This window comes from Oryctolagus cuniculus, chromosome X (genome assembly GCF_051225735.1).
Source record: "Oryctolagus cuniculus isolate XC-2025 breed Fujian yellow rabbit chromosome X, ASM5122573v1, whole genome shotgun sequence".
Classification (NCBI taxonomy): Eukaryota; Metazoa; Chordata; class Mammalia; order Lagomorpha; family Leporidae; genus Oryctolagus; species Oryctolagus cuniculus.
In genome coordinates, this window is record NC_142888.1 from 107,099,493 (window position 1) to 107,113,571 (window position 14,079).

Here is a 14,079-nt window from a genome sequence, read left to right on the forward strand (position 1 = left end):
AGACTTGTTTGCAATTAATGGCATCCATCTGTTTTAAAACAACACCCTAATAAAGAACTTGAGCTCTAAAGTAAATATAATCTCCCTACCCTTCTGATTTTGCTCACACTGTGTACTGACTTAGAAGTCCTTTCTTCATAATCTAGAATAAGATCAACTTTGGCCCAGAATGTAATATGCTTCAATGAAGAGTTTGGGAGCTATCACTCCAACCCAAGGGTCCCCTGAAAAATGGAAGTATGGGTAGTAACAAACAACCCCCTCCAACCCCCACCCCCAACACAGACACGTTCACACCCCCAAGGTGGTTCTTGAAATGGAAGGGGGAAGGAGGAGGCAGGCAGTTTGCATTAGACACAGTTTAATCGCCTTCAGATAGATTAAAAGTTCTGGTTTACACTCCCCCACCCCCATGAGTCATCCAGACAGGACCCTGGCTTAGAAAGAGAAAAACACAGGTGCTCTAGGAAATATAGCCACATATAATACATAAATCTTCTTCCCTGAAATAGTGCAGGTCCTGAGCAGAGCTGACTGGGGGCCGCAGCCCACCCCCCGGGTGAAGTGGCTCTGGGACTCTGCCGGTGGAAGTGCTGGAAGAGTGGGGCTTGGAGGAAGCCCCCGGTGTGGTTACCATAGCTCAAGGTGGGCTGAGGCCTTGGAGTGGGTTCCCTGGGAGGGCAGCAGTGCTGGGCTTTCCCTCACTCAGCCAAGGCTTAATGGAAGTACTGGTTAGCGGGTTTTTTTCCTTTTTTTAAGGGGACATAAGGGGAGAGGAAAGGAGAGGACAGCCTCTCTGTGCCTTGGTTTCCACATTTGTGCATTCAGGGCCTTTGCAGGCCACACACAGGGAGTCTGACGGGGTAGTGTTTAAGTGAGCACTTAGGCTTCCTCTGAAGAAAAGGAAGGACCAGAGTGCAGACTTTTATTACTGCCATTCCTGCTCCTAGTGAGAGCAAAGTCCAAAGGAAAAACAAATTAAAAGGGGCTAATGAGGAGGGAAGAGAAATGAGACAGAGAGTATAAAAGGATACGCCGTTGGCATCTCATTAATTCTTACTGAGAACAGCAGAGGCATTAAAAAATTTCTGGGAACTCTATGAGAAATGTAAATTGTTATCTCCACTACACTTACTTACATGTATCTAAGGGGAAGATAGTGGGACTTAGTGTTAGAGAGTAGATGGGGGACAAAGGAGAAGCTACACGAATAAATACAACAAGTGGAAAGTACCTGCCCCATTCCTAAAAGGATTAGCTGGCAAGGCTGGCACTTGGTAGCCAAGAGAATCCTCCAATCCCACTCTCCATCTTTATTAATTCTGAAGGCCTCAAGAATCCAGTTAAAATTCTCTGGCCAATGGTCTCTGCGACTGCCTCTACACTAGGGACAAGCAGCAGCCTGAGAGCATTTGAGCCCAGTCTGAAAAACCTTTAGCCCCAAAATGAGACTAACGGCTCCAAGCAGGAGGGCTGGGATCTGGAGGGGAGAGAGGAGAGTCCAGGAAGACCTTATGGCTGGAGGCCATGGAAAACCGGTGTCAAGGCCCAAGAGATCCATTTGTCCATTACAAGAGGTGACTGACATCTTCTGCTACTGCCTTGAGTATAGAAATTTTAAAAATAAAAAATAAAAAGCTTGCAGCTTGCAGCAAGAAAATGCCAGTGTGCAATTGGGTGACTAATGACCAAAAAACCGGGAAAATGAACAGCTTACTTGCTCTCTGTCTCAAGTTTATCTTCTCCCCTGAAATCTCTCATAGCCCTAATGAACACAAACAAAAGTCTCTTCCACAGATAGGCTACTTCTCAGCTTCAGTCGCCTCCTGTGCTGGCTCTGGGGGTTCTGGAGGCGACATCTCTTCCGGAGAGCTGGAGTCCTCTGGCATCTCGTTTGAATTCAGATGCTCTGTTGGTGCCTACGAGGAAAAGATATCATATTTGACACAGTGTTCTCCTTCAAAATCCAAATGCAAAGAATCTGCAGACACTAAACTCTTCCTCTGAACCCCTCAACCACACTGATACTACAGACATGCAGCCACCAGCCCCAAACTTAGAGCCAAGACCAGGCTATCTTCTTCTCAGCAAGATGCGACACAGGTGGATTTGAGCTCTATCCTGAATTGTCTTCATGGACTGATGTCCCACTATTATCATCATCATCATCATAATAGGGAGCACAAATAACTGCATAGGTCAGGTGCTCCCCTACCTCCCAACAGACTGTTATAATGTTCTTGTCTAACATAGCTTGAACCAATGGTTCTCAATTCTGTTTCTGCTCTAACACACACCTCACTAGAACAGCAATTCTAAACCAAAGAAGGTAGGGTGTCAAAATTTTGATGGTCAGATGTGGTTTGAAAATGCCCTCTTAGTGATTCTAAAACACTACCCTTCCCCACATTCAGCTGAGAATCACTACTGTAGATTGTAATGATTTGAGATCAGACTCATCTAAAAAGTGATATTTAAAATGATGACAATAATACATAAACCTGGCTTTGCTGGACATTAAAAATTAGCAGCAGGCATTTGACCTAGCAGTTAAGCCAGCAATTGGGACACCCACATCCCATTATCAGAGTGCCAGGGTTTAAGTCTCAGATATGCTTGGAGTTTTTTAAAAAGATTTATTTATTTATTTATTTTAAAGGCAGAGTTAGAAAGAAGCAGAGGCAGAGAGAGAGAGAGAGAGAGAGAGAGAGGGCTTCCATCTGATGATTCACCTCTCAAATGGCTCCAGCAACAGCTGGAGCTGGGTTGATTTGAAGCCAGGAGCCTAGAGTTTCTTCCAGGTCTCCCACGTGGCTGCAGGAGCCCAAGGATTTGGGCCATCTCCCACTGCTGTCCCAGGCACATTAGCAGGGAGCTGGATCAGAAGTAGAGCAGCTGGGACTCAAACCAGCACCCATATTGGGAATGCCTACACTGCAGGCAGCAGCTTTACCTGCTACGGCACAGCACTGGTCCCTCAAATACGCTTCTAATTCCAGTTTCCAGTGAATGTACACCCTTGGAGGCAGCGCTGTTGGCTCAAATAACTGGGCCTCTGCCACTCACGTGGGAGTCCTGGATTGCGTTCCCAGCTCCTGACTTTAGTCTGTGAGACAGGTCATTCTGAGCATTTGGGGAGTAAACCACAAATAGGATCTCTCTCTCTGTCTCTGTCTGTCTGTCTATATATCTCTCTCTCAAATAATAACAAAATTAAAATTCAAAATTCAGAAAAAGCTAAGTAGTGAGCAACAATTTACCTTACAAAAAGCATTCACTTAAGAGTAGGATCCCGTTTAAAAAAAATTCAATTCTAGCCGGCGCCGTGGCTCAATAGGCTAATCCTCCACCTTGCGGCGCCGGCACACCGAGTTCTAGTCCCGGTCGGGGCACCGGATTCTGTCCCGGTTGCCCCTCTTCCAGGCCAGCTCTCTGCTATGGCCAGGGAGTGCAGTGGAGGATGGCCCAGGTGCTTGGGCCCTGCACCCCATGGGAGACCAGGAAAAGCACCTGGCTCCTGGCTCCTGCCATCGGATCAGCGCGGTGCGCCGGCTGCAGCGGCGGCCATTGGAGGGTGAACCAACGGCAAAGGAAGACCTTTCTCTCTCTGTCTCTCTCTCACTGTCCACTCTGCCTATCAAAAAAAAAAAAAAAATTCAATTCTACTAAAAATATGTTAGAATAAGTTTCATAAGATTTCAGGATACAAGGCCAATATACAACAATCAGCTGTATTTCTACATACTCCCAATAAACAATCTAAAAATAAAATTAGGAAAAAACCCTCATCTACAATAATAGCAAAAAGTAAATAAAATAAAATACTTATGATAGGGCTGGCGCCGCGGCTCACTAGGCTAATCCTCCGCCTAGCGGCACCGGCACACCGGGTTCTAGTCCCGGTTGGGGCGCCGGATTCTGTCCCGGTTGCCCCTCTTCCAGGCCAGCTCTCTGCTGTGGCCAGGGAGTGCAGTGGAGGATGGCCCAAGTGCTTGGGCCCTGCACCCCATGGGAGACCAGGATAAGTACCTGGCTCCTGCCATCGGATCAGCGCGGTGTGCCGGCTGCAGCACACCGTCCGCGGCAGCCATTGGAGGGTGAACCAACGGCAAAGGAAGACCTTTCTCTCTGTCTCTCTCTCTCTCTCACTGTCCACTCTGCCTGTCAAAAAAAAAAAAAAGAAAAAAAATACTTATGATAAAGCAGTGAAAGTATAAAACTTACATTCTGAAAGCTACAGAATATTGCTAAAAAATTAAAGATAATTTTAAACAGATGCAAAGACAGCTCATATTAATGGCTCAGAAGTCAAATTTGCTAAGATGGCAATATTCCCCAAATTGATCTAGAGATTCAATGCAATTCCCATTAAAATTCCAACTTGCTTCTTTGCAGAAACTGATGAGCTGATCCTAAGATTCATATGGAAATTCAAGGGACCTAGAATATCCAAAGCAATCAGGAAAAAGAATAAAGTTGGAAGGCTCACATTACCCAATTTTAAAACTTACACAATACTAACATAACCAAAAAAGTATGGTACTGGCATGAGAACAGATATACTGATCAACAGTTGAGAATCTAGAAATAAACTCTCACATTTATGATCAATTGATCTTTGACAAGGACTGAAAAAAGGATAGTCTTTTCAACAAATGATACAATGGCAATGGAATATCTACAGGCAAAAGAAAGAATACAGATCCCCTACCTCAAAGCATATATAAAAATGAACTAAAAATGGATTAAATATCTAAATATAAGAGATAAAACTATAAAATTATTATAAGGAAACAAAATATCAATCTTTATGATGTTAGATTAGGCAACAATTTCTTAGATATGACACCAAAAGTATAAGCCACAAATGAAAACTGAGTAAATTGGATTACATCAAAATTTAAAACTTTTGGGCTTCAAAGGTTACCATCAAGAAATTGAAAAGACAATCCATAGGATGAGAGAAAATAATTGCAAATCATGTATCTGGCAAAGGACTTGTATATAAATTATATAAAGAACACTTACAACTCAACAACAAAAAAGATAAATAGCTCAATTTTTAAAATGGAGAAATTATCCAAATATACACTTCTCCAAAGAAAATATACAAGTGCCAAAGAGCACATGGAAAGATGTTCAATATCATTAGTCATCAGGAAAATACAAATTAAAACCACAATGAACCCACATCACACCCACTAAGATAGCTATGTTCAAAATGTCAGATAATAGTTGCCAAGGATATAGAGAAACTGGAAACCTCATATACTGTTAGTAGGAATGTAAGACGGTACAACTACTTTGGAAAAGAGTTTAAAATTTCCCCAAAAGGTTAAATACAAGGGTATGCCTATGAACAAAAGTTCATAGAAAAATGGAATTAAAATAGAATTTTATTTTGGTGTTAAAATTTTTGAAATTCATGCTTGACTTTTTTAGTACCCATTTTCCATGAACTTTCTGAAGACCTCTCATAAACGTTGAGTTACCATCTGACTCAGAAATTATATTCTCAGGAATATAGCCAAGAGAAATAAAACCATGTCCACATAAAAACTTATACATGGGGGGCCAGTGTTATGGCATAGTGGGTAAAGCCGCCACCTGCAGTGCCAGCATCCCATATGGGCTCTAGTTCGAGTCCTGGCTGCTCCACTTCCAATCCAGCTCTCTGCCATGGCCTGGGAAAGCAGTACAAGATGTCGTCTCAAGTGCTTGGGCCTCTGCACCCACATGGGAGACCCGGGAGAAACTCCTGGCTCCTGGCTTTGGATTGGCACAGCTCCAGCCATTGCAGCAATCTTGGGAATGAACCAATGGAAGACACTCTCTCTCTCTCTCTCTCTCTCTCTCTCTCTCTTTCTCTCTGCCTCTGTCTCTCTGTAACTCTGCCTTTCAAATAAATAAATCAATTAATATTTAAAAGACTTATACATGGATGTTCACAGTTATATTACTTATGATAATCAAAAGATGTAAATAAAGCAAATGTCTACCAACTGATGAATGGATAAATAAATGTAACATGACTGTATGCTGGAATATTATTCAGCACATAAAAGAATGAAGTACTGCTCTATGCTACCTTGAAAATATAAAGCTAAGCAAAAGAAGCTAGTCCCAAAGGGCCACATATTGTATGAGTCCATTTACATGAAATATAAAGAAGAAACAAATCTACAGCAAAAGGAAGTAGATTATTAGTTGCCTAGGGATGGGCTGGGGAGTTAAAGAGAAGAAGAATGACTGCTAATGGGTACAGAGCTCCTGAGGGCAGGGGTAATTAAAATATTTTTAAATTGATTGTTGTGATGATTGTACAACTCTATAAATACACTGCAAACAAGTGAATCATCCATTTTAAATAGACTGCATGGTATGTGAATCATCTCTAATAGAGCTCTTAGAAAAAAAAGTTTAGGGGCTGGTGCTATGGCGTAGCGGGTGAGGTCACCGCCTGTAGTGTCGGCATCCCATATGGGCGCCGGTTCATGTCCCAGCTGCTCCACTTCCGATCCAGCTCTCTGCTAGGGCCTGGGAAAGCAGTGGAAGATGGCCCAAGTCCTTGGGCCCCTATACCTATGTGGGAGACCTGGAGGAAACTCCTGGCTCCTGACTTGGAAGTACAGCTCCAGCCATTGCAGCTAATTGGAGAGTGAACCAGCGGATTGAAGACCTCTCTCTCTCTCTCTCTCTCTGTGCCTCACCTTCTCTCTCTAACTCTTTCACATATAATAAATAAATCTTTAAAAAAGAAAAAAAAGTTCAAATAATAAGAACATACTTGGTAAACACATCTTGAGCAGGGCAGCTGGGAGACTCTCCACAACATCTGCATGTTCCAGGAAGGAAGCCTCTTTCTCCCAAGGTAACCACATCACTCACTGCAACATCATCCCTGACCCCTATTTTTGCCCCTACACGCTTCCCTCCTCAAGGCACCCTTCAGGCTGCTGAGGAGTAGTCTGATTTCACGTCTCTCAACTCCACTAGATTAATGAGCTCTTTGAGAGCAGGGATACAGTCTGCCTTGCACACTGCTGTATCCTCAGCACCTAGCAGAGTAGCTGGCAGAGAAGCTGCTTAATAGTAAATCTCAAAGAAATGAATAAAGTTTAATCTACTTCCAAAAGCACAAAGATCTGAAGGCAGTATCAAGACAGAAGAGAGAAGAGATAGGGAAGCCGAGGTGATCAGGATACAAAATTGCCTAACTATATCCTATTTCTAAACTGTAAAATCAGCCTGCACCCTCCCTAGCATCAACTTAGCCTTAAGTCAGAAACACTTACTGGGCTTTGTGGCAAGAGGCTGCTACTGGTCTCTTGAGTACTGGGAGGTCGACTTCCACTTTCCTCCAGTGGCAAAATACCCCTTCGATCCAGCACACTGAAGGAGACAGGAGAGTTAATCAAGGAATTGGCATTCACTCCTCCACCCACACAGCCCACTGAACATTGCTGTGTATATTAAAAAACATAAACTAGGCCTTTGGCAATCTAGCCTAATCTGAGCACATGCCTCCTATCTTTCATTCACTTTTTCTTCCATAAACCAGTGCCATAATAACCAGGGTACAAAAAAATGAAACAGCATCCATTCAAAACAACCAGCCCATGGTCTATGGCCCATGTAGATATGCTATCAAGTCACAATCCTTATGGAGACCATTTTTGATACCACAAGGTCACATTCAGAAGAATGTATCAAACCAGGTAACGGGATTAGGTTAAGTCGTTCATTCAAAGAGTGCCAGGACCTTTTAGTCTCCTAAGTACCTGGGAGGCAAGGGGCCACACAGCACTTCACAACAGTTCTTCACAATGTTGCCATGGCTATAGGGATTCTGGACGCGATTCTTCCCTGTCCATGATCCTTTGATCTGCAAGATAAAAGCCAAAGCTTACATTAAAAATTGTTTTGAAGGGGCCAGAGTTGTGATGCAGCAGGGTAAACCACCACTTGTGATGCCAGCATACCATATTTAGAGTGCTAGTTCGAGCCCCAGTTGCTCTGCTTCCCATTCAGTCCCCTGTTAATGCATCTTGGAAAACATCAGAAGATGGCCCAAGTACTTGGGCTCCTGCTACCCATGGGAAAGACCCAGATGGAGTTCCTGGCTCCTGGCTTTGGCCTGGCTAAGTTCTGACAGGCAGTTGTGGCCATTTTGGAAGTAATCAGCTGATGGAAAATTAGTCTCTCTCTGTCTCTCTCCCTATCAAACAATAAAAAATAAAAATAACAATTGTTTTGAAGACATATAGCATGGGATGATGAAAAAGTTCTAGAAATGGGGCTGGCACTGTGGTGCAGCAGGCAAAGCTGCCACCTGCAGCATTGACATCCCATATGAGTGTTGGTTCGAGACCTACTGCTCTACTTCTAAGCCAACTCCCTGCTAATGCACCTGGGAAGGCAGCAGAAGATGGCTTGAGTGCTTGGGCTCCTGCCACCCACATAAGAGACCCGGAAGAAACTTTTGGCTTTGGTCTGGCCCAGCCCCAGCCATTGCGGCCATTTGGGGAGTGAACCAGTAAATGGAAGACCTTTCTCTCTGTGTCTCTCCTCTCTGTAACTCTACCTTTCAAATAAATCACTAAATCTTTTTTTTTTAAAAGTTTTAGAACTGCATGGTGGCAATGCTATGAATGAATTATACATTTAAAAATGGTTTAGATGGCACATTTTATATTGTGTGTATTTTATCACAATGAAAAGGAAATACATACGCAGAATGTTCACAATAGAGTGAGTGAAAAAAGATTGAATCCTATGTATTATTTTTATTTAAAAATATATAATATATATAGATACACAACATGAGAATGAGTCTGCACCAATCTGTAAGACTAAATCACACTGTTAACAAAAGTGGTGTCTAGGAGGTAAAGTTACAGGGATTTACTTTGTCTTTTTTGCTTATCTGTATTTTCTGATGGTCTACAATGAATATGGATTAATTGGTAACTTTTTAAAAAATAAGTACTGGCCGGCGCCGTGGCTCACTAGGCTAATCCTCTGCCTGTGGCGCCAGCACTCCGGGTTCTAGTCCCGGTTGGGGCACCAGATTCTGTCCCGGCTACTCCTCTTCCAGGCCAGCTCTCTGCCATGGCCCGGGAAGGCAGTGGAAGATGGCCCAAGTCTTTGGGCCCTGCACCTGCATGGGAGACCAGGAGAAGCACCTGGCTCCTGGCTTTGGATCGGCGCAGCATGCCAGCCATGGCAGCCATTTGGGGGGTGAACCAAAGGAAGGAAAACCTTTCTCTCTGTCTCTCTCTCTCACTGTCTAACTCTGCCTGTCAAAAAATAAATAAATAAATAAAAATAAGTATTTATTCAGTACAACTGTCTTGAGTCATTCCAAATCTACAGGCACCATCTGGCCTTTAAGAACCTAATGACCTTGTACCCATGTAAACTTTTCAATCTCTTCACCTTTTTTCTTTTTTAAAAAAGATTTATTTGTTTATTTGAAAGATGGAGTGACAGAGAAACAAAAGGGACACACACACACACACACACAAAGACAGAATCTTCCATCCTAGTTCAGTCCCCAAATGGCCACACCAGCCAGGGTTGGGCTAGGCTGAAGCCATGAGCCAGAAACTCCATCTAGGTTTCCCACACAGGTGGCAGGTGTCCAAGTACTTGGGTCACCATTCGCTGCCTTCCCAAGCACATTAGCAGGAAGCTGGATCAGAAGTAGAACAGCCAGGACTCGAACCAGCATTCCAACAGAATGTCACATGTGGCAGTTTAACCCACTACACCATGCACCATGCACAGGACTCTATTTGAGGGGCAGTGAGAAAGAGAGAGTGTGAGAGTGAGAAAGAGATAAAGAGCTCCCAACCACTAGTTCACTCCTTAAATGCCTACAACAACCCACACTAGGCCAGGCCAAAGCCCAGAGCCAAGAACCCAATCCAGGTCTCCTATGTGGGTGGCAGGAGTCCAATCACTTGAGCCATCACCATTGTGTCCCACCATGTGCATTAGCAGGAAGCTGGAATCAGTAGCAGAGTCAGAGCTGGGACTCGAAGCCAGGTACTGAGATACAGGATGCTGACATCCCAATCAGTATCTTAACTGCTAGGCCCAATACCTGCCCTTCGATCTCTTTTTCCTAGTGCCCTATAGGTACCCAGCTCCAAACAAAGCAGTCTGTTTCTCTTCCACACATCTAATATTCTCTCATAGCAGGTTTCTGCTTGCCTCAACCTCCTGGGCTGAAGATTCAGTTCTCTAGCAGGTAACAACAGAATAGGCTTTGGGGAGGAAAATACATGGTGAGGAGAAAAGAAGTTGACTCACGTCTTCATTGGTTGTCTGGTTGAGAGCCACGAGGAAAGTGTGAAATCCAGTCAGTCCCACAACGGACCATAGTGTGAAGAAGCAGATGAGAACTTCTAGAACAGTGAGGTGAGGTTAAGGAATGATGAAGAAGCTACATCAGGGAACTCCATGACACCAGTCACACCTTCTTTCCCTCTTGGAATGTATATCATAAAGGCCATGTATCCACATAAAACAACAGATAAATTCTAAACTCACTGGATAGATCCTTTATGAAAAGTAAAGGATTTCTGCTGATTTACTACAGATCTCTAGTGTATTTAAGTGGATGCCTATTTATTTATCATTGGCCCTTGGAAGGTGATAGCTAGGAGGGGGCCAAAGCTAAACAATGTTGGCCATCACTGCCAATGAAAATCTCATCAAAAAATAAACTTTTTAAATGAAAAATTAGTGGGAGAAAATGATTTATAGACATCTCATCTGAATCTGCTTTTCAGAAATGCTGCCTTAGCTGTAACAGGATGACGGGGCTTCCAGTAAGCGACATAAGAGGTGGATTTAGGCAAAGCAGTCTACTAGAGGAGACAGGGCTGAGCCTGGGATAAGAAGGACTTGGAAGAGAGACAGCCACAAAGTGGGTGAAGGAGAGACCTCCTTTTAAGCCCTGGCCATCTTCCATTCTGGTTTTTATCACTAAGACTACATTTTTTATTTTAGACTTTGGCACTCTCCAATGTTTGAAAAACTAGGTGGTGGGAGAACTGCAGGGAAGAAAAATGCTGGAAAGTAGTTTAAGAAGGCTTCACAGGACATACTGCCAGGGAGGATATGTTCCAGGAGTTTCTTTCAACGTCTCCAGAAAGCCAATTTTCAAGGATTCTGTGAAATTGAGAGGAGTAGAGAGAAAAATTAGTGAATTCAGTCAAAACTATGCACTCTCCTAGTACCTGCTCATTTCCTTCCCTCCCTATCACGTGTTACACACTGGCAAGAGATAAGCTCTCACGCAGGCAAGGGTGAGAATTCTCACCTTCAATTGGCAGACTCATTACAAAAGAGTTCATATTTCCAGTGCAAGACCAGGTACTGGACTAGAGAGCTGGGCATAAGCCAAGCCTTGAGCTCCCTTCCCTTTTTCCTAGCCCTCAACTACAGACATGTAGGGGGATACTAACAGATGAAAGAAATCAGAAATAGCCACCAAAAAATCCTCTCCTTACCTATCTGTGCCACTTCCTCATTTAAAATACAGCTCAGAGTTTCTCTCTTTAGAAGCTGTCTTCATTCAGACCATTCCTTTAACTCCACATCCCATCTGCCCTTAGATGTGTGGATATGTGTGTGTGTATGTGCAAGGTTACCTCAAGTTCATGGAAAATGGAGTTAAAAGATCAGTTTATTTTGGTGCAAATATAGAATATCTGGTGGTTTTATTTATTTTTATTTATTTAAGAAGCAGACAGAGATTTCTATATCCACTGGTTCACTCTCCCAAATGCCTACAATAGTCAGAGCTGTCTAGGCCAAAGCCAGGAGCCAGGAAATCAATTCAGGTGTCCTACATGGATGACAGGGACCCAAGTAATCAAGCCATCACCTGCTGCCTCCCAGGGTGTACACTAGCAGGAATCCAGATCAGAAGCAAAGGGAGGGACTTGAACCCAGGCATTCTGATATGGGATGTGGGCATCCCAAGTATCACTTAACCAGCGCACCAAAATAAATTCATCTTTTAATTCTATTTTCCCTGAACTTTTTGAATCATCCTCATATTTTCTTATCTCCAAAAGCAGACCATGAGCTACTAAAAAGTATTTCTCGGCTAAAACCCTTTCTACCACTTAGCACAAAGCAGGTGTTACAAGGCAGTAGAGAGAATGCCAAAACACACCCCCAACCTTTGGGATCACTTTAGAAATGCCCAATACTCTGGGTCTAGACCAGTAATTAAGACCAGGTTCTCAGCAGAGAGCCAGCGAGAAGGCCAAATCCTCAGTAAATACTTACTGCTGTTAGCTGAGATTTGCAGCCCTGCTCCCGAACAGATGGTAGTGCTAATTTTTTTTTTTTATCTTTTATTTAATGAATATAAATTTCCAAAGTACGACTCATGGGTTACAATGGCTTCCCCCCCCATACCGTCCCTCCCACCAACAACCCTCCCCTTTCCCACTCCCTCTCCCCTTCCATTCACATCAAGATTCATTTTCGATTATCTTAATATACAGAAGATCAGCTTAGTATACCTTAAGTAAGTATTTCAACAGTTTGCTCCCACACAGAAACATATGAAAATTTCTTAATTTTTAACTGGTCCTACAGTGCCTTCACCACAACAAAGGTCCCATCAGGAAACCCAACCACCTCCTGTCCCAAGCTGTCCTCAAGTCTTCCCAATCTCATGGCTACTCCAACAACAGACACTAGCCCCATATACTCACTGAGTGCCACATAGACGATGTTAAAGGCGAAGACATAAATTGTGAGCAGGGAGAGAGAAAGGATGAAGAGGTAGAAGTAGCGGTAGTTCCTCTTTCCAACACAATTCCCCACCCAGGGGCAGTGATGGTCGAAGCGTTCTGTGGGAGAAAGACAGAGTCCAATGCCAAAGCCTCCACAACAAAGGGCAACCCTGCCATGCACATAACACCTAATTCAAAGAGCTCCAGTGTCACTGTCTATTTCAGTTGAGAAAACATGCAATTCTTTCACTTTTTAGAAATGTTTACACAACCATCTCACTTGATCTCCACAGTCAACCTAGAAGTTGGGCAAAAGGGAATATACTTCCTCCCATTTCATAGATGAGGAAACTAAGGCACCATGCCCCCATCTGCCAATTAAAGCTGAGACACAGTTTTCTCACATAAAAACCTTAGCAGATGGGCCTACTAAGTTCAAGAAAAATAAATAGATGAAAATTGCTAAAGAAAATCTGAAGAATGAGTAGCGCAGTTTTTCTTCACCTCCACTTATTGAAACTATAATATATTTTAGTGATATGGCATAGCTCAATAATGGAAAGGGCCCAAAAACAGGCTCTAGAATATCTAAGAGTTTACTCTCCAATAAAACACAGCATTCATTACAAAATCAATGATGAAAAAAATGTATTATCTCATAAACAATCCTGAGACAATTGGCTAATTGGTAGAAAATAAGGGTGGATTTTTTCCCCCTCGCACTATTTGTCAAAATAAATTCCAGATGAATTAAAGAATAAGTGTAAAAACAAAGTCAATCCATTACAAAGAACACTGTAAAAAACAGATGGACATTTATTCTCTGAATAGAAAAAATACATTCTAAGCATGATGGGAAAGATAACAAAGCAAAATAGATTTTATTCCATAAACTTTAGGAAAACATTCAGTGTATGTTAAAAATACTTTTAAAAAAACAATGGCAATGTATGTTAGTTTGTATCTGACTATACAAAAATTCTTACAAATTAGTAAGAAAATACAAACATTTTCTCAAGTATTTAGTCAAATGTTACTTGAAAGTTCATAAGAAAGATCTTAAGTGTCTTCACCACATACACACATACACAAACACACACACAGTCAGCTGTGTAAGGTAATGGATATGTTAATTTGATTATGGTAATCATCACAGTGTATACTTATGTCAAATTACCACATTGTACTTCTTGAATACATATACTTTTTGCCAATTATACCTCAATAAAACTGAAAATAGAAAATTATTTATATATATATTAAACAGCAAAAGCAGTTCATAAATACAGTATAAACATGTCTAATTCTCTACAAA

At 42.5% G+C, this 14,079-nt stretch overlaps 1 protein-coding gene across 3 annotated transcripts in view; it reads right to left on the minus strand.

Moving 5' to 3' along the window:
- Window positions 1-344: 344 nt before the first annotated feature.
- ZDHHC9 (zDHHC palmitoyltransferase 9) overlaps window positions 345-14,079 on the minus strand; it is a 39,176-nt gene continuing 25,441 nt past the window's right edge. For 2 of the 3 annotated variants that reach the window (XM_089323966.1, XM_089323967.1), the window contains 2 exons: window positions 12,744-12,881; window positions 11,024-11,181 (listed from right to left, as the gene is read on the minus strand). In XM_089323966.1, the coding sequence (XP_089180092.1) occupies window positions 11,105-11,181; window positions 12,744-12,881 (215 nt within the window). In that variant the 3' untranslated portion in view covers window positions 11,024-11,104. Of the gene's footprint in view, window positions 1,920-7,295; window positions 7,393-7,781; window positions 7,886-10,317; window positions 10,421-11,023; window positions 11,182-12,743; window positions 12,882-14,079 lie in introns of those variants that run through there. The other variant, XM_008273178.5, reaches the window with a different exon arrangement.